Here is a 21,412-nt window from a genome sequence, read left to right as displayed (position 1 = left end):
GAACCATCATCCTGCTTTTTCATATTGGCAAGTCAAGGTCCTACAAATCATTTTGAGAAATATCCACCTGATGCTCTTCACAAAATAGAGTGGCTATTGACATCAATCAATTCACTGTATAACTGTTGAAATTAATCTAATATTTGCTAAGCTTTTATGTGATTTTATTCAAACGAATACTAAAAAGTCTTGAAGAAATTATACACAAGTGCATCATTTATGTGGTTCCATCCTTCAGCGGCTTTCGCCTTCCACCTGAAAATCACCTCTCCAGGTAACTTGCTTTACTATAACATTCAGGAATACAATTCTTTCTGGACTAGCAGAATATGGAGAGAAACGAGTCTCTGTTTTCAGCAGCCAATCTTTGAGCAAGGGATCTCCCACCACCTGCTGCTTCCTACACTCCAAAACTCCTTCTGGCCAGCTTTCCTGGGTAGAGAGGAGAAAACTGGAAAGCAAGGGAAGAAGGTTGGCAAGAGCAAGAGGCGGGGAGTGAGGGATGGGAGGCAGGAGGAGGCGTGGCCTGACTTGGGGCGGTCGGGATAAATACTGAGCTCTGGGTGCGGGGTGTAGAGAGAACTCGGAGGAACGCCTGAGCCAAGCAGCACCGAGGACAGCGCCCGGCAGCGCCAGCGCCCAGGTCTCCCTCTTCCAGCCGGACTCTCGCACCGAGGAGCTAGCGCACCCGCTCTCGCACCCGCACATCCCCACACACAACCACTCGCAGACACACACCCCGCTGTACAATGGCAGAATCCCACCTGCAATCACCCCTGATCACAGCCTCACAGTTTTTCGAGATCTGGCTTCATTTCGACGCTGACGGTGACTATTCTCTCTTTTTAACTCTTTGAAGACCCCTTTCGATGCCCCTTCCGAGCTTTTGCCCTCCTCTGAGTCTCCTGATCCCATTATCCCTCTTTTCTATTCTTTACTTCTTACCTTCTCTGCCTAATCTAATCTCTCTGGCTGACTGCCGAACCATCAGCCTGAAAGTTTATATGGCTTATGTGTAATCCCCAAACCTTAAACTTCCGTCTTTCCAGGAAAGACACTGGTAGGGGGGAGAGAGAGAGAGAAGGGATTTGGGGACCTTGACGCCCCCCACCCCAAAGTTCCTATGGCTTCAATCAGCTTCTCCACCACCCGTTTTTGTCCTATGTGGATTTGAAGTTTGAAACCCCGGCAGGTGAGCGCTGCCGCATCTGCTCTTAACCTGTCACTTAATGTCGAGGCAAGAGGCTCTCAGGTCTCTGGAAAGATAGCTGTCCTGGAAAGGGAACCGGGAAGAAACGGCATGCGGTATCTGACACCGGGTGCCTCTTTGTCTTTGTAGGGAGTGGTTACCTGGAAGGAAAGGAGCTGCAAAACTTGATCCAGGAGCTCCAGCAGGCGCGAAAGAAGGCTGGCTTGGTAGGTTCAAGTTTGAGGAGGAAAAATACCTGCAACTCTAAAATACACGTTCTTCGCTTTCATAAATACCCAGAAGGGTCAAATGCTTTTGGGGGAATGTAAACGTTTAATGACTGAGAAAGAACACTTTCCAATTGCATGGGGGTGGGGGGGGAGGGAATAGAGATAAAGATAGAATATATATTTATATACATGTGTGTGTGTGTGTGTGTGTGTGTATAAAGATTTCTTAAAGGGAAGAAACCCGCAGTCTGAAGTTGGAGCTTTAAAAATGTATATTCTCAATACAAACTTGCTTTAATATCTCTTAAAAGCAAAGTGTGGGCGTGTGAGATCCTTCAGCAGATCACTACCATGATCGTTGAGTTTGGTTAAGTAATTTTTAACTTCTCTTTTATGGGGAGAGAAGTAAGGGGGTAGAAATACATTTCTGCCCCTTGGTGGTCAGGAAACAGAGCTGCAGATTACAGATCTCTCATTCTATTGCCATTTACTATTGTGGGGTTGATGTAGTTGAAGTGGTAAGAAAATATCCAGCCCTGATCCTCCTCACTGGGGGAAAGTGGACCAACTTGCAACAAAATAGTGAGTGAGGATTTAGCAAGAAAATGTCTTCATGTCAGTTGAAAGGGAGAAACCCAACAATTAGATGTAAATTAAAAAGAAAAAAGGTTTATGAATTTCACGTTTTATAAGAAGGCAAAGAGAAAGACTTATGGGAAGCAATTAATGGTGTTTTGAAAATGAACTGTTTGTGATTTTGGCCATCAGCTAATTAAACCTATGACTATTATTATTAATTATAAATGGCTTATTTTGGGCATAAATTAATCTGTTGCTAAAATATGTTGTTGGCATAGAAATAAAATATACCAACTTTCAAACATAGATGAGATGATTGTATGGAGAAAAATAGGTTACACATTTTACTAATCTAAGGGGGTTTATGTAAGAGTGTCTTTAGGAAGACAATGTTGGATTTGGACTAGTTAGATATTAATGGTATTTGGCTTTTCTATTACAGTTAGAGATTTTTTTACATCACAGATGACATATATATTATCTATATATATCATATAGCAGATCATCCCCTTGAGTTTTGAGTGATTATATATGTGTGTGTGTGTATGTGTATAATTTACTAGTAAAATTATTTTTGTTGTATCTGAATTGAATATTGTATAATACACATCTCAATAGAACACATTCAAAGGAATCCCAGAGGGCTCTAAATATATTATAATACATTATAGAACTATCAAGTGCTAAAATTATTGACCAAATTGACTTTAAACCAGATTGTGCTCTAGGGATTGTTTTACCCAGATTCAATGTTATATAAATCAACAAGTCTACTAGGATGGGACCAAATAAAAATTTTTAAGGTTTTAAACATTTTCCACCCTCCCCCATCTTATGTATTACTATATAAATAAATTCATACAGTACTATCGTAATAACTCTATGTATGATTTCCCAATAAAACGAAAGGAAATTCCACTTTCGAAAATAATATACATAAGATATCTAATTGTGAAAACCTACTTTTCATAAAACTTAAAATTAAAAGCTTGGAAGATATTTTCAATAGCTAAATGAATATATTTTCATTTTTCCACAAGTAATTTTAATATTTAAATTTATTTTAATCTTAGAAATCTAAGTATTAACGAACACTATACTTATTTCTAATCTTTCTTTTCATCTTCCCATTTTAATATATGTACCTTTATACACTTTGTACATCTGTACATTTTGTAAACAATGTGTTCATGTTGGAGTTTTAAAGAGTTTAGGGCTTAATTATTTTTCTTTCCCATAGGCTCCAATTTTGGAATACTTGAAGCTCCCCATTATTGAATTTTAAGTCCATAATATTAAACTTGAACATAGATACAGGATTATATCAAGTTGCCTTTACCTTTGTTCTTGAGTATTTTTCTTGATTAAATGTATAATAACTGGATGGTTAAAATCTAAATCAAGATTTAGATAAAGAAGTTCATAAACTAACTACATGTTTCACTATACTACCGACCTATTAAACCTACTTTTACATATTTATTCCTTTTTTTAGAACACAAAGATTGACCTTGTATACCAGGAGTTTTTGCATTTCTGGCCTTAGGATAACTGATTTTATTGCATTAATGGAAATAGTGTCTGGCTTGTCACAATAATGTGAAATTTCAAAAACCTCACTGAGTGAATATAACATTAACAAAATATAGCAATCCATTACACGTTCAGAAACTACCCTTAACACTAAACATAATGTTCAGTCTAAATTTGCACTAATTTTTGTGTCCTTAATTTAAGATAATGATTTTTTTTTTTTTTTTGCTTTTTAAAGAATAGATTTCGTGTAATTGTCACCCAGAAATTTTACAATGTGAATGTCAAGTGTCCTATTTAAATAGTGGTATTATGTAAGACTTAAGAATGAATTTTTTTGTTTGTTTGTTTACTTTAAGGTATATGTGAAATATATAAGGACTGGTATTCTCGCTATTGCCATAAGGTGGACACTTGCATTTTCTTACAATTATTTATACAAAATAACTTAATAAATGCAAATCGCAACTTATCATAGTAGAAGAGATTTTTTTAGAACACTACAGTATAAGTAAATCATTTTTTTACTATTAGCTCAATTCTACTCAAGATATTTACGTTAATTTCAAAATAATTTTGTAAATACTTATAGCAATAATAGTTAGCCTCAATATAGCCCTTTAGTTTTATTAACCTACTTATTCCTAGATCAAGTTCGTGCTGTAGATAATACTACCATCTTGTTAGTTATGATAAAAATTGAGACCTTAATTTGCTTTCTCAAGGACGTAGAATAGGACATTAGTAAGGGCTGACCTATTTTAAACAGGCTTCAGTTAATGCAATAGGGCTATTTTAAATGGGCTACATTGGAGACCCAAGGGTAAAAATTAAACTTTCTGAATATGAACTCTCTGCTCAGATCACTAATTTGTAATTCATAACTCACTAATCTGTCAATATGTAAAGATATTATGTAAGCAATAGGACAGATTGGGGGCAAAAAAAAAAAAAAAGACCACTGAGAAGAAAAGATTTGTTTTGTCACTCAAAAGATTTGTTTTGTCACTCTTAGGCATGTTTTATTATAGTATAATAAATGGGCGTACATTGTCTTGGAAATAAATGGAAGCACGGCAACACTGGAAAAGTGCTTCCTAAATTGGTCTTGGAAACAAAGACCTTAAATATAGAACTAGTGGCTTAAAATAGGATCATCAGTTTTGTCTCTCGAAGTACAAATTGGTCAAGTCATATTTCTCAGGTGATACATTTTTCCCTGATATTTAATGTTTTAATTAATTTCATCAATGAATGCCTCTTTTGTTCTAGAAATATTCCTTGGTTAAAAATGAGTTACTCTTCAACATTCACATATTTTTGCTTGTCCGAATGAAGCATATATTAATAATTTCCATGGGTAAAGTACTATATTGGAAAAAGAAAAATACGATAGGACAAGATAATGCAAAAATATAAAATTATCTTTAGTGAAGTAAATTATATTAATAGTAATTACTATATTTTAATTCACTAATAGCTATGGGTTGAATAATTTTGACTGTATTCCAAATGATAACATATTCCCTGAGGTACTAATAGCAGATAAATCATGGTGATGGATTCAGAAATGATAATCATAATTATAACTTTGATTAGAAACTACTAAGTACTGTGTATCAGTTGTGGCTTTAATTTTCATGTAAACAGCTAATCAGTATAAATACTTTATAATCATTCCAATTTTTCTTTGCAGTAAATTATTAACACCTCCACAAGCATAATCGGGTTTTGGTTTTGTTTTTCATTTTGTTTTGTTTTGTTTTTACAAACTTCTTACCTGGTGTTTTATAATTTTAGGAGTTATCACCTGAAATGAAAACTTTTGTGGATCAGTATGGGCAAAGAGATGATGGAAAAATAGGAATTGTAGAGGTAAGGAATTTATGCACTTTTCTGATTTAACTTTAATAAATGAGCTTTAATGTAGCCAAGTCAGGACATGATATGGCATGAGCCATTCAGGGAGGCTTATTGTACCTAAGTAGTATACTCAAAATATAAAATTTTAAAATGCTGGAAATAGAAGAAACATTAAGCGTTTGTCTAATTCAAAACCTAAATTGAATATATTCTGCAACTGAGACCCTATAAAAATGAAATGGTTTGCCTCTGGTCATGCAGCTGTTTGCTGGCACAGGTGCAGTTAGAGGAATAAGCCCTGGACGTCTGGGTGAGTACCCATCATGTTCCATTAGCCCGCCTCACTTCAGTAAAGTGTCCAAGTACATGGTTCACTGATATTTCTTACTACTTAACAATGTAGATAGTTTTAAAATATGAAATAATCTCTACAGTCCTTATCATGAGGTCATGACCAAAAGCTGTATCTTGGTTTCAAAATTCTATTTTAGATGAATGATTGTCCCTAGTAAAAATACAAGAATTCAACTGAAGTGAGTGAATATTTTATGATCTGTTAGGGACAGATTTCTTGAGTCTTTAGAAGTTAAAACTGTGAATGTCGACTTTTCCTATTGAGGATAATTTATTTTGTCTGTGAATCAAGGAAGCAAAACTCATTTGCACATCATTATTTGGCATTCTTAGATTTGTGGAAGAGCTGTTGCCTCCCTTACGTAAACTTTTCTGAAGTCTGGTGTCACCACTTCTTTTTTTTATTTGTGAATAATATGAAATCAAGTGGAAGGCTTTGTCTAAAATAAAATCAACAAGGTCATATGTTTAAATATGCCAAATCACAAGCATATTTGTGTTCGTCATATAGTGTCCTCAGAAAATTAGACTAAGTATTCTGGCTTTCAACAATATTTAGTCATAATTTACCTTTGTTCTAGAGAAATAACCTGGTTTCAAATCATTGATCTTACAGGACACTTTTAATGCCAATGTGAAATATGCGTATTTTTAAACAGTTACTACAAATAGAATTAAGGGAGGACATACTATTATTATCTTTCTAATTAAACATTTCCCTGGAGTATACACTCTTCCCTTTGCCTATGAGTAACTCATTACTATATAAATAGATAAATTAATAGTAATGGGACTTACACATTGATATAGAGGCCAACTAATCAGGATACGAAATCATCAAGGTTAAGAAAATAATTTTAAAATGAACAGAAATGGAATAATAAGGTAAATCTAATTATTCAAAGCTAGTTTGAAAATCTAACATCAGCAAAATTACATATAGGCTGTTTTGGAATTGGTATAATTTGTAACTGCAGTACAGGATAAACTATCATCTTCCATTTTACATATTTTACCTTAAGGAACTACAAAGGACTCAATGATTTATTCTACTTCATTTCTTTAGAGACATTAAAAGTTGTGTAGTAAAAAAGCATATATCTGATTCACATGGGTTTTACATTAAAAAATAGATGAACATGTTATGAATCCAGGTTATATTTTACTTGGCATACTCTAATCAACTATGACTCATTATTTTAAATCTAATTTGAATGAGAATTTAGGCATCACTTAGCAGATTCCTTGTCTTGGAGTTTTAATGAAAGACATTTCTTCAAAAGATTGAGATAAGAAACTTACAGCAAAGAAAAGGTGTTCTGTGTGAAGAAAGGTAAAGATAGGTAACAGAAGAGGGAACAGAAGGTAATGAAGGCTGAAATGAAGAATGGAAGAACCTTTATACCAGTAATAACGTAAAAAATCATTTACATTTGCATGACATTGTACAATTTATAAAGTGCTTTCAAATATGGTATCCCATTTGGTACTTATAACAAAATTATGTAAGTCTAAATGTGAAATGAATATTTATTTTACATTTAAGGAAACAGAAATTTCAAAAGGTCAAAGAAAAAGTAACTAAATGCTGAAACAGTCAGAACCCAGCCATGTTCGCCTAAACTTCTCTGCCTGTTTTTAAATAATAGATAATCTGTACATTTTCTGCATTAAGAGGAAAGATTTTCAAGCTTCAGTTGTTTGATTACTTATGGCAAGGCTTTAAATCTAGCTGGATTGAATAGGATGCACCAAGTACAGAGAAGTTATTTGGCCAAAGCATTTGAAACATGATTTGGGGCAGAATTGTTCAGATTAGCTGAAGCAGAAAGAATTTGAAGAAAGAGAGGTGAGATATGTAAGAACTGATTAGGTTTTAGTGTTCCCAGACTTGGAACATTTTGCTAGAGGGGGCTCTTGGAAGAACTAGCCCAAACTCTTCATTTTAAGGACAAAGAGACTGAAACCCCAAATAATTGAATAATGTGTCCAAAATCTCACTGGTCAAAATGGCAAACTCTATAAAGAGACCTGGCTCTGACTCTGATTCCAGAATTTTTTCATTCACCTGAGTTATTGGCAAAGATGTGGGAGGGAAAAAAGTGAGGGGATTAGCAAGAATTAGCAAATGAAAGAAAAAGGAGGAGATTCCTCAGTAGTACATATGCATGTTGAGTCAGTCTAGGGTGATTAAGTAGGAGTGAAGAAAGAGAGGTTTGAAAATCATTGGGGAGGTTCAGCAAGTGGCATTGTGGTTAAGGGCACTGGATTCCCACATAGCCCACCACAGTTCGTGTCCTAGACTTGGCAGCTTGCCTTCTCCTTTTCCTTTTTCTCTCTCTCTCTGTCTATCTCTGGTCAAATTAAAAATAATAATAATGAATGGAATTAATTAAGTAAATAATTCATTTGTTAAAAAGAATAGAAAAAATCATTGAGAAAAATGAAAAGTTACACATTACATGTAGAAATGGGAAGAGGGAGGGGGGAAATGACTGAAGTTACAATGTGTGTTCTAGTGTCATCAGAAAGTTGTATTAAATGAAGTTTATCCTTTCTTTTTGCAATGTGATATGTAATTTCAATGCTTAAAAATCTTATTTAATGTGAGGCACAAATACACAAACCCCAGCCAGTTATAAAGGAATGCAAAACCCCACACTTTCCAAAAGATATAATAATTATTTACTCACATCAAGTACACCACAGCTTTGGTGTTCAAAAGAGCAGGAGGTTAAATTTGCCTTTATTTTATCCACACTTAATATTGGGTTGTGGGAAAAGTCATGACGTATTCTTTCTCTGTTTTTCTATACAAAACTGCCTCATGACCTTTCCAACTACCCAATAGTTATGCTCATGGAGCCATCAAAATCTAATCAAAGCGAACCAAATAATATTGATGTGGTGGTCTGCTTCTTTGATGGAACGGATCAAACTGATGTGTCTCTGAACATATTGTTTAAAAGCTTACAAAATATAATGGCTAATTTTCAGAGCTTTGACCTGATGAGGTTGACTGACACTGTCCAATGACATGCATTTGCTACCTCAAAACATGTAAAAAGGATGGCAATGTGCAGATACGCTTTCTTCTGAGCTCTTAACTTCATGTCTTTAAATCGATCATAAAATTCACATAAATACAGTTCAGTAATAAAGAGATTGTTAATATGAACTCAAAACAGGATCCCTGGAATTCTGAAATAATTTAACAATTACCATGATAGTCAAAAGAATGTACAAAATTCATTCAAACTAATAGCTCTATTACAAAGAAAGCTGATTAAAATAATTTTGAAAAAAGACTGAATGGGGAACCAGCAGTTAGCATAATGGCTATGTCGCTGGACTCCCACGTAGTCGACCGCATTTGCGTCCCGGACCCAGTGGCTTAAAACTCACGCCGGGCGCATGTGCGTGCGTGCCCAAGATCCCGAGAGGAGAATGGAGGAGAAGGGATTGCGGCATGACCATCCTCCCGGAGGGGTGATTTCTGGTTTTTTGTCTCTATGTCTCTCTCTGTCTGTCTGGCAAGCGCACGCGCCCTATAGCAAAAACCTCTCCAAAAAAAAAAAAAAAAGAAGACTGAATGGATTTAAGCAAATAATGGTATTGTCTTCTCTGGTGCTCACTTGACGGATATTCCCTTAGCCGATATCAAATCATAAGCCTTTCACCTGAGCCCTTGAGCAATGTGTGGGAACCTACCATTTTCTTTAGTCTTATTGTTTCCATCCGTTTGAGTCAGTGCATCCATGAAAAAATAGATACAAAGCTATTTTAATACCAATACTGTAATAACCTTCTCAGGGAAACAGGTACTTCTCTATTCTTTTCTTCTTTCTTCCACAGAGGTATTTGAGGTATGAGTGGATGTAATTTTTCATAGCAGACTAATTTTCTACCTCAGAATTTTGGGAAATAAATATACAATAAAATCTGATTTTAAAATGTGTTCTGGGTAGATTTTTCTTAAATAATTTATTAGGAAAACTATTTAGACTGAATATTTTAATGAAGGTTGATGAAGGTAAGGGACAAGAGTCTCAAAATCAGGAAAGTCAGACTGACTTTATGTCTTGCTCACATTTCAAGCTTTGCAAGAGTAGGTTATTTACTCTCTGTAAGTCTATTTCCTCAGCTATGAACAGCGATGACAATGTATTAATTTCATAAGTTCATTATTAATATTAATACATGCCAAATAATAGACACATTATAAAAACTTATTAGATAAATTTGTTACTATTAATAAATGTAACCTGTTGAAAAATCTACACCATTCTGAAGAATATTAGCTTACTTTCCCACTTCCTAATAATTTGTCAGATTCATAATTTGTCATATTCGAACTATTAAACGTAGCCTTAAATTTATGAGATTATTTACCTTCCAAATTTTCTGACTCACTTCTCACTGGCTAGTGAAAATGTTTCTCCTGTTTTCAAATGAATAAAAATGAATGCATGGCTAATATGTGTTCAGGAAGGTCAACATGCACCATGATTATCTTTAAAAGTTAGGAATTACATATACCTTGCTATGTTGAACATATAGATCCTTGAGGATCTATCTTAGTCATTTATGAAGCTGCCTTTGTGCACACTTCCCCTGCACTTAGTACTTAAGCTTTATCATTTTATCTATCTCCTGTTTTAAAATTGTCAGAGAAAAGTTGTTTGACATTATCTGCCTCCCCATAAGGTTCTTATTACTGGTGACAGTGAAACCGTGGCAGCCAGCAGTGCTTAGTATTCAGTAGCCAGGGAAGCCATAACGAGGGATTTCAACTCATTCCAATATGTAAGACAAGGATTCTATGTTATGGTAAGAATAGAAGAGAAGTGTAAGATGCCTGTCAGGGGTTCAGTTCACTGATAAGCAGATCTGAGTGGAAGATTAGCGATGAGGTTTATTAGGAAGGAGAAGAGGAAGTGAAAAGAACGGGTCTGGGTAGAAGAAGATGCTAAGCTATGATAGAATCGCAGCAAGACCTCCATTGACAGTGAGCTCAACTCTGATGCTGGAATGACCCTCCAGAGATATCCCAAGGCTTTGTCGTTGTTTTGTTTTTTGAAAGAGATTTTTGCTACAGGATATGTAGGCTTGCGGGAGAGACAGGGAGACAGAAAGTGAAACATCATCTCTCAGTGCTGATAGCCATTCTACAGTCCCTTCTCCTCCCTTCTCCTCTCAGGATTTTGAGCACACACACATGTGCCTGGCATGAGCTTTAAGCTGCCAGGTCCAGGACTGGGACTGTAGTTATCTACATAGTAGTCTAGTGATGTAACCATTATGCAATCTGCTGGTCCCGAAATCCCAAGTTTTTGGTGAAAAGGTTAGGCCTTTATATCCCCCTTGTGAATTAGTCACACGGTATAGCCTCTTTGGTAGGCAGCCTTCTTCAGTACAGGTAATCCTGCTAAGGGGCCTGACAGCTGAGGTTGCAGCCACACTGTGCGTCCCACCCATCCACTGCTCAGTAAGAAATTATTTGAGGTATTGCCGAGGAAACGTTAATTGTGCTTATTTAAAGCTTATGCTGACTCTAGATGAATAGTCAATTGCCTTCTGTCATTGATTCAGTGAAATGTTTGCTGAAATTTGTACAGTTACTAGACAAATAAACAGTAAATAAGAAACAAACCCTGTCTTCAAGGTACCTATAGACAAGTTGGGGAGGTAGGCAAGTAGAAAAGTTTTTGCTTTCCCACTCTTAGTGACAGGCAACCAATTCACATAAGTGAAACTCTGAGGGGTTCTGTGTATAGCCACAGCTTTCTGCCTTCTGTTTATTCCCTTGGTATTCTCAAACTATAAAAACAAATTTAGAGTTTCACAAGAGCATGCAGGCAGCCCAAGACTTAGAAATTGCCTATAATCAGGGCCAGCAGGTGACATGGTGGTTAAAGGCACTGGATTCCCATATGGCAGAACACAGTTCAAGTCCCGGACCTGGTAGCTTGCTTTCTCACTTTCTCTCTCCCTCTCTCTCTCTCTCCCTCTCTCTCTGTCAAATTAAAAAGTAATAATAACAAATGGAATTAAATTAATTAATTAAAAAAATAAGTTGCCAATAATCTTGGAACAGGCAGTACTACGTATTTCTATTAACAGTAATAACTTAGCTGAGAAAAAAACAGCTCTACCTAACACCTTCTATACAAGACCTATGGTATATTGTAGATACAGCCTTAGATGCTACAGATGGAGAATTATTGTACCTAACTCTAAACTTTGAATATTAACTCACATGCATTGACACAAGGATCAACAGACAACACAGGACCGTATCTCTCCCCAGAAAGCACATGTGCACTGTGGCAAAACCAAAAATAAACAAATATATAAATATATAAATAAAATGAAAAAACTCGTATCCACATAGTTACATCCTATCTATACATATTCATTGCTTTTTCAAGTTAGTTTGTACATAGTTAAGACTTGTTTCTAATATCTTTAAAATAGGATAGTACTATGTTGAGTATAAGATTAATAGCGCAATGCAATTAAAATAAGTTGGACATGTTGTACTTAGATATATAATCAGTATCTTTTTATTTCTTTTTTGAAGAGGTTTTTCTATAGGGTGCGTGTGCCACCAGAAGGACAGAGAGAGACAGAGAGACAGAAAGTGAGAAATCACCCCCTCCCCAGGGGGGATGGCCATGCCGCAATTCCTTCTCCTCCATTCTCTTCTTGGGATCTTGGGCACACAAGCACGCACACGTGCCCGGCATGAGTTTAAGCCACCGGGTCCAGGACTCAAACCGTGGTCGACTACATGGGAGTCCAGCGACATAGACATTATATGATAGCTGCCGGTCCCATTAGTATCTTTTAATAATTAAAGTAAGTAAGATCAAGATAGCATGTACAAAGAAATACACATTTACACTATACATGAAGACCAATTTTACCATCTCTATATTAAACATTCCAGAGACCACTGATCTTTTCTGTATATGAACTTTAATTTATGAAAAAAAGATGATGAAATTCCCTAATTTTTCACTTAGACATGGCTTATGAGCTTATCCTTTTATGTTTTCTGTTTGTATGTACTCAGTAGATTTGGAGAAGTACTTTTTTTTTAAGAAAAAATAGTATTTTTTTGTTCAAAGCAACACATGTTAATAATAAACTTCAAGCAATATAGAAAATTATAATGAAGATAGTAAAAATATTAACAGGCATTTTTAATGAAGTAAGATTATCAACCATTCCCCAAGTATTTACTTCAGAAACATAACATGATGGGTACCACACTGGATATTTAGGGGTTATAGACAAAAATATGTTCCATCTTGAAATGGATGGTCCGGGGGAAGCCCAACAAATACATAAGTAATGTCTGACAAATTATATACCAATAAATACAGGAAGAGTTAATGTTAGCTATTTCCTGTTTCCATGTAAACGCTTATGTTAATGCACAGCCATGCCAACACATGGCCAGACATTCAGTACCACACAGCACCTTCCAAATGTACACTCACCATCCAGTTGTATTGGTCAGTCTCTTTCTTAAAACATCTGCCCATGACATTTTTCCCCCTCTTTGAGATATATACTTTTTATTTTCTTTCCTCTTTGTTTCCTGACATTTTGTTGGGTCATTCTCTCTTCCCTTGCTTATGTTTACAAAGAAACATTCTCAAAAACCCCTGCAACTGAGTATTCTTACAGACAAGTGTGTCTGGGTTCCACAAAAGACTTCAGGGCGTAGCTGCTTCTACCTCCACCAAAGACCATCTCCATGTGCAGCCACCATGGCAATTTTCCCTGCCTCTTCTTTTCTTTGTTCTGAGCTCCGGGCGGAGACCTGCTCTCTAGATCTGACTTATCTGGTATCTGGCTACTTCAATACATCCTTTACAGCTACTTTTCACTAGCAGCCCATGTACAGATACGGAAAAGAGGGGCCTTTAATAGGAAGATGGTGGTGTAGTTTTCAATGAGAAGAAACATAGCCTATCATAACCAGATTATGTTGTCATCACATATAAAAATCATCAACGAATGCATTATTTGCATTCTAATAGTAAAGAAGCAACCAGTTTATTCTGTAATATTACTATCTTCATTAAGCATGTTGTCAATTTACTAACAATCATCAAAGTGATTCTCAAAGTCTATCACTCAGTAGGTCAAGTCATTCAAACTTCTTTCAGTCTGAACATGCTCAACTGAAAAATTTGAGCTTAGAATTAAATTGAATTATGTTATTTCTGAGATGTAGAATTTTATGATTCAGAAATTCAAAGGAATTCAAAAAACTGAAAGATCACAGAAATGTATTTTGAGTTCAATGAAAGACTAGATAACCCCCCCCACACACACACACACACACACAGACACACATACATACCCTGCAATTATGTAAATGTATTTATGGATCAAAAGCTGATTACCTTTTTAAAATTACTGGAAAATCTTAAACCTTTGCTTTCACTTTTTATATATATTATCATATACCCACACTAGTTACCTTTGTTTCAAAATACATAAGAAAATGTCTTCTGACTGGGTCTTAATAAACATTTTAATAAAATGTTTGGCCTTTTGCCTTAGTCTCACCTTCACATTAGTGCCTATAAGTGGAATAGTTTTAATTTTACAGACTATTTCAAAGATCTGAAAATGAGATAATTTAAAGAACAAGTTACAGAATCATAAGGAAGATGAGATTACTTGCATATAAAGTAGAATTATATGTTTTAAATTAAATTTAAAATGTTTATTCATCCTAAAATGACAAAATTATAAAAATGTAAGTATGATATATATATAGTTTTTTCTATAATTTAGTAGAACTTTTAGAACCTTACACTGACCTTAATGTTGACCTAGGCCCATCGCTCCACAATACCAGAGATTGGGGTTTGATTCCCAAGTATACCTGTACATGCTGTTCACATGCATGTGCCCAGGATCCTGCCTGGCTGGGAAGGCAATAGGGAGGATTATAGTGTGGGACTTTATTGACAGTGCCTGTCTTTTTCTCTGTCTCTGTCTCTGTCTCTCTCTTTCTCATGAAATAAACTTTAAAGAAAAAAAAGAACTTAAAAAGGTTGATCTAGACTACTGATTCTTTCTCTAAGATGATGAGGGTCCATACCCATGTTTTAGGGAATTCACCAACTTCTAGAAATTAAATGAAATAGAGTGTAAAACTCATTCCTTAATGGCAAAGAGGCAGTAATCCCAATATGTTTAGAAGATAATGATTTCTATTTCATGTTTTAAATTAAATTTAAAATGTTTATTCATCCTAAAATGACAAAATTATAAAAATGTAAGTATGATATATATATAGTTTTTTCTATAATTTAGTAGAACTTTTAGAACCTTACACTGACCTTAATGTTGACCTAGGCCCATCGCTCCACAATACCAGAGATTGGGGTTTGATTCCCAAGTATACCTGTACATGCTGTTCACATGCATGTGCCCAGGATCCTGCCTGGCTGGGAAGGCAATAGGGAGGATTATAGTGTGGGACTTTATTGACAGTGCCTGTCTTTTTCTCTGTCTCTGTCTCTGTCTCTCTCTTTCTCATGAAATAAACTTTAAAGAAAAAAAAGAACTTAAAAAGGTTGATCTAGACTACTGATTCTTTCTCTAAGATGATGAGGGTCCATACCCATGTTTTAGGGAATTCACCAACTTCTAGAAATTAAATGAAATAGAGTGTAAAACTCATTCCTTAATGGCAAAGAGGCAGTAATCCCAATATGTTTAGAAGATAATGATTTCTATTTCAACTCCTTATTTTATTAATTTTAAAGAGAGATTATGAGTGAGAACACAAGAGAGAAAAATAGGCACCCTCAACAGGGTCTCAGCAAGCTCCATTTTTCCAGCCCTCCAGCTCATCAGGATCCTGGACATGCAAGTATCTAGCATCTTTCGAGTTGACTAGTGATTCGAGCCCACAGAGCCATTGGCTTCCAACACTGTAGATCAGTAGCTACCGTCTGCATTGCTGTGGCTAGGCCATCAAATTCCTTATTTTAGTGATGAGGTTACTCAAGTTCAGACATGGCTGAGGGAGTTGCGGGGGACCACAGCTAATTAGTAGCTGAGTCAGAAATAGATCTCATGTCTGCAGCGGGACCATCAATTCAGATCCCTCCATCTCTTCATGCAATAGATAGATTACTTTAGTCTTCAAATGGGATCTAGAGTCCTTTTCTCCTCTTAAAAAAGAGAGAGAAAGAGTAGTATGGGAGTTATAAAGTGAGATTTAAGGGGAAATGTCATAGAGTCACATGGTAGCAATCAAAAAAATAAACCTAAGCCCTGGATTCAAGCAGTAAATGTCCTTTTCACAGAAATCAACACTTTGATTTGCGACTCTTCATGGTGAGTTATCTTATCCACCTCTTTCCGTTGCCTTACAATTATCTCTGATCTTCTATTGTAACTTGTAGTAAACTTTTCCTTGGACTTTGGAATGCATTTTCTTCTTTCTTTTCTTTCCCTTACATTCATACTTCTCACAATTTCATGTGAAATTTGTGGCCCCCAGGCAGGATGTTCTGTGCACTCTGAGAGGAACAACACCTGATCTGTGGCACAGAACACATGAAGGATTCATGCCACCAGCGTGAATCTGCTTGTGTGTCCAGGAGATGAGACATGATCCAACTAGTCCTATGCCAGGGCATGGCAGCTGCAGCCATCTCACTGACCAGAGACACAAGCACTCAAGGACACACGGCATTGGAAAATACAACGGCACTTGGTAGGGACAACAGACCAGAAAGGGAAAGTCAGTTCTACTGTTTTCCCTCTCCTACCTTCCTAGGCCATAAAATGGAGCCTGTGAAACATGTTGAAGATAAACTAAGCAAAAGGTGATGGCAGAGACTTGTCTTCATGTTCCCTACAGAAATGTCTCTCTTTTTAAATCTTTTCCAGTTGGCTCATGTATTACCCACAGAAGAGAATTTCCTGCTGCTATTCCGATGCCAGCAGCTGAAGTCTTGTGAGGAATTCATGAAGGTATAAAAAAGCTGTCACTTTAAGAAATCTGCTGAAACAGGGTAAATTGGTGGCTTTTTAAAAAATGTATTTGATTTTCCTTATCCAAAATTATTTACAGACATGGAGAAAATATGATACTGATCACAGTGGCTTCATAGAAACTGAGGAGCTTAAGGTAAGCAAATAACAACTTATGCTACTTTTTTTTTTCTTTGAAATACAATTATGAACTGCTAAGGGCTTCGTAGCTTTTTTAAAAACCTCCCACAAAAGAAACTTATGTTGAGAAATGGCATATTTTCACCCACTCTTCCACATCATTAATGAAGTACCAGATCAAAAAAGAGACTTCAAGTACTTCTTGAAATTCTGTTCAGCAATTCAAGAAATTAGCATTTTTTTTCTGATATACACAAATTGTTATATAAGATAGCTAGATGATAGGTCTATATACAAGTCTAATACACCATTCTTTTTCATTGAAATTTGAAAGTTTAGTTTACAAATCAAACGCATATATAGATTTCTCTTTCAAAAGAAAGACAAAGTTATTGAACATCTACTATATACTGATTACTTTACACACACTTATTTAATCTTTGCCTGAGTTTTATGAGATTATTATTACCTGAGTGAGGAAGAAGTTTAAGAGAAGTTAAGAGATATACTAAAGGCCACACAGAAATAAGACCTGGGTCTGTCGTGTTTAAGCCTAGATTTGTCTGTCTCAAGGTCACTAACGTTTGCACTACCTACTTCCACATGACAATAACAAACTCTTAATACAATTAAACTTCTAAAAAACTCCAATTTTAGGATAAATTTATCAATTCATAAATCATAGGTACAGAAGCAGTAGCATGGGGGGAGGAGACATAAAGGAAAAGGCAATGAGATTTGAAATTAAGTCCTACCTTGGAGCAAATCTCTTCATTGTTCAGATTTTTTTCTTCTTTAAAATGAGGGTAATAGTGCCTTCCTCTCAGACTCATTGCAAAGCTCAAAAAAGATGTTGCACAGGAAATATTTTTGTGAAATACAAGGAAGAGTAAATTATATAATTCATGTACTTAATTTACTAGCCTTTCAGAAATGTGGGAGTATTTTTCATCTCATTTTCTCAAATTGACTCAAAGACTTCTCGGTCCAAAAAACTCTACTTTCTCTGTTTTCAGAATATTGAGTAGATAGAGAGAGTTAACGCTTATTGAGAACCTGAATATGTACCTACTATGTAGCAGGCAGAGCACTAGGTCCTTGAAATGTATTTTGACATTTAATCCTCATGGAAAACTCATAAGGCAGGTATTATCACTCCCAGTACACAAACCGAGAAATGGGAGTTCAGAGAGATCAGATCATTTTTCAAGATTATACACCTCTATAGAAAGAGAATCTAGGTTTAGTCCTAGAATATCTGATAATGGTAATAATGTTTTTTTTTTTCCTCCACAGCACAAAATGCTTTCATGCTTCATTCATTGAAAGATACATTTTCTGCTGCTTTATAAGGGAAAATGTGAAAATCAAATCATTTCCCATAGTTCAGCATGGTTTGAGTATCAATAACATTGTAGAGTTGGAGGGGCTGGAAGTGGCATGGTGGTTAAAGGTGCAGGACTCCTTCGACCACAGTTCAAGACTTGGACCTGGTGGCTTGCTTTCTCACTTTCCCTCTCTCTCCCTCTGTCTGTCTCTCTCTGATCAAACTAGAAAAATACAATAATAATGATAATAAATAAAGTTAAATAAATTAAAAGAAAAAAACATTGTAGAGATGTAACTGGGATGTCTGCACCATTGCAAATTTGCTAAAACATATTCAATTACAGCATCTTAAAATGTCAATGTTTTTAATATGCAGTCACTGGAAACAACGTCTTTTACAAACGTTCAGCACAGCAACCCGGAACCCACAAGGTGACAGCTAAGCTATTGTGTTTTTATTCTATCAAACAACAGCAAAAAATCTTTTAAAACGCATTTCAAGTTCATAGTGAAAACCTTAGCTCATTTCCAATACTGACCTCAAAATATTCTAAAAGTCTCCTTCATTGTTCTAAATTTTATTCTCAGAAAGAGATTCTAAATAGTCCTCCTCTCTGGGGAATTTTGAAGATAAGTTGGCATTCTTCTTTAATGGATCTTTCAAAAAAGCTAATTTTAAGATCCATAATAGAGTAAAACATCGCTTGCTCTCAGACACGATTTTGAATCTCAGCGTCCCAAGGTTTCTCCCAGGCTATTTTTGGGACCACCATTTTAGTCTCCGATGAGGCTTTTTAACCCAATTAATCTCTGACAAAAGCCTCATAAGACTCAAACATAAAATTCACCCCAACACATAACCAAATTTCCCATTCTTCATTTTGGACTTAAAGTAGAATGTTTGAAGTGAAAATAAATTTATCAAACCAAGAAAAGAGTCTTCTTTTTAAAGAGTAAAGTCGAATCAGATTGGCAGAACTCCTGGACTAGGAGGGAGAAAAACCACTGCCGCAGCAAAGAAACTCAATCCTTCAGTAATATCTGGGTACAGTATCTGCTCAGTTTTCCATAATTGCAATAATCCATTTCTGAGAAAATAAAGAAGTTGCTAATGAACAGCCTAGACAAAACAAAGGACTATTAGATGCTTAAGTACTTACACTGTCATTGATATGGAGAGCCTTTGTAAAGCTTTTATTTGATTTATATCTCTGTTAAAAAAAAATTAACTCACTCCTAGGTTCCAGCCTTTAAATTAATCTTCTTTGTTCATCCTCACATTAATCTTTAATATGACTCCTATATTCTTTATAGATTAGATGACATCACCTGTGGCCAACTGTTTCAGTTTGAACAGTGAACTGAAGCATTTGAGGTACTTTCGACTGTGCCAAGCACAAAAGCTAACCAACTGGTCTTCTGGAGAAACAGACTTCTTTTGGCTATAAATTGATGTGCAAATACAGCCTGTGAGGGCAGAAAATGCATTAGAAATTAGGAGTAGATCACCATTCTGATTATGATCATTCTTCATGCATGTTACAAAGGTATACTGGAAGGCCCTTATGTTTCTTGCACAAGAGTCTCATGCATACTTGTGAAGATAACATTAAGTAGAAATGCATCCACTGGGATGGCTGGTTTTAAAAATTTGTATTCAGATTCCTACACAGTGAATGATTCAGATACTGTTAAACCTCATAAAACAATAAGGTAGCTCAGTCCATGACATGTCAGGTCTCAGTAAAAAAACAGATATGTACTTGTCAAAGACAGTTTCATGCCTGAAATGCCAAGAGGATCACAGTCTTGCTTTTAATGTCCTTCCTCACCTGATTTTATCCTCAAAAAAAGACTTCCTTTGGTTCTTGGTATGTTATGTTTCAAGGCAGGCTGAAATGGAAACAGATTGCACATTATCAACGAAATTTACCTGAGTATTCTTTGCCTTAACAGAACTTTTTAAAAGACCTGCTAGAAAAGGCAAACAAGACTGTGGATGACACAAAATTAGCGGAGTATACAGACCTAATGGTAAGACAGATACTAAAAATATTTTAGCCAAGAGTCATGAAATATTACTGTGTTCTTGCTAATTCCCAAGAGTATACAGGATGAAATAAATCATGGTGTGGGTATCACATGCTCCTAGGTCTTATTTCATTTGAAAAATGAAATACTTAAGAAAGCTGCTCACGCTTTACCATGCTAAGTAGTGCAGGCATTGGCCATTTCCTTTCTTACTAGAGCTGTGCAATTTTTACCTATTGAGAGAGGACTTGTTTATCTTACAAAGCCAGTATAACTATATCACTAAATCATATAGTTTCTACATACACAAATTATAATTTGTGTGCATGTGTTATAGCACCCCAAATTCATGTATTATATAGGTTTGAATACATGTTGTCACAGCTTAGGAAATCATAGACTTTGTTGGACTTTAAAGAGTACTTCTAGTAAGAACCAGCAGTTCGCGTAATGGCTATGTCGCTGGACTCCCACGTAGTCGACCGCGGTTCGTGTCCCGGACCCGGTGGCTTAAAACTCACACCGGGCGCGTGTGCATGCGTGCCCAAGATCCCAAGTGGAGAATGGAGGAGAAGGGATTGCGGCGTGACCATCTCCCCTGGGGGGTGATTTCTCACTTTCTGTCTCTATGTCTCTCTCTGTCTGTCTGGCAAGCGCACGCGCCCTACAGTGAAAATCTCTCCAAAAAAAAAAAAAAAAGAGTACTTCTAGCTACTTTATTCATGAAAAAAGTTAAAATGGGTCTTCTTTCCTTTGATTTTCAACATATTGGAGGTACTCTGTTGGTGCTATGGGTGAAGAAATTCAAATAAACAATTAACCTGATGCTATGATAAATAGCATAACCAATATCTAACAGAATATTGATAACAGAGCCAAGGAAAACTGCTTTACAAGTACATAAGTAATGCTTAAGGAACAGAAGAGCAAATAAATTCATGAGGTTTTAGATAAAATAAGGAAATGTTCATAGACATTCTTTTTTTTTTAAGTGAGTTAAATTTGCTCATTTTGACACATTGCGAGATTAGGAATACCAGGATATATACATATTTATAGATACTTTAATTTCTATGGAGGTGATATAAATTCTTATTTCATGAATTTAAATAAGTAACCCATAACATAGATGTACTGGATCATC

At 35.7% G+C, this 21,412-nt stretch overlaps 1 protein-coding gene across 1 annotated transcript in view; it reads left to right on the top strand.

Moving 5' to 3' along the window:
- Positions 1-521: 521 nt before the first annotated feature.
- The window catches only part of CALB1 (calbindin 1), a 29,350-nt gene continuing 8,459 nt past the window's right edge, over positions 522-21,412 (top strand). Inside the window, 6 exon segments of the mRNA XM_014592780.2 lie at positions 522-828; positions 1,340-1,416; positions 5,332-5,406; positions 16,684-16,767; positions 16,868-16,924; positions 20,194-20,271. Coding sequence (XP_014448266.1) covers positions 750-828; positions 1,340-1,416; positions 5,332-5,406; positions 16,684-16,767; positions 16,868-16,924; positions 20,194-20,271 — 450 coding nt within the window. The 5' untranslated portion in view covers positions 522-749.

The sequence above is a fragment of the Tupaia chinensis genome, unplaced genomic scaffold (assembly GCF_000334495.1).
Source record: "Tupaia chinensis unplaced genomic scaffold, TupChi_1.0 Scaffold138568_1, whole genome shotgun sequence".
In the NCBI taxonomy this organism is placed as follows: Eukaryota; Metazoa; Chordata; class Mammalia; order Scandentia; family Tupaiidae; genus Tupaia; species Tupaia belangeri.
The sequence above is the reverse complement of the archived record's forward strand: the minus strand, read 5'-3'. Positions and strand labels throughout refer to the sequence as shown.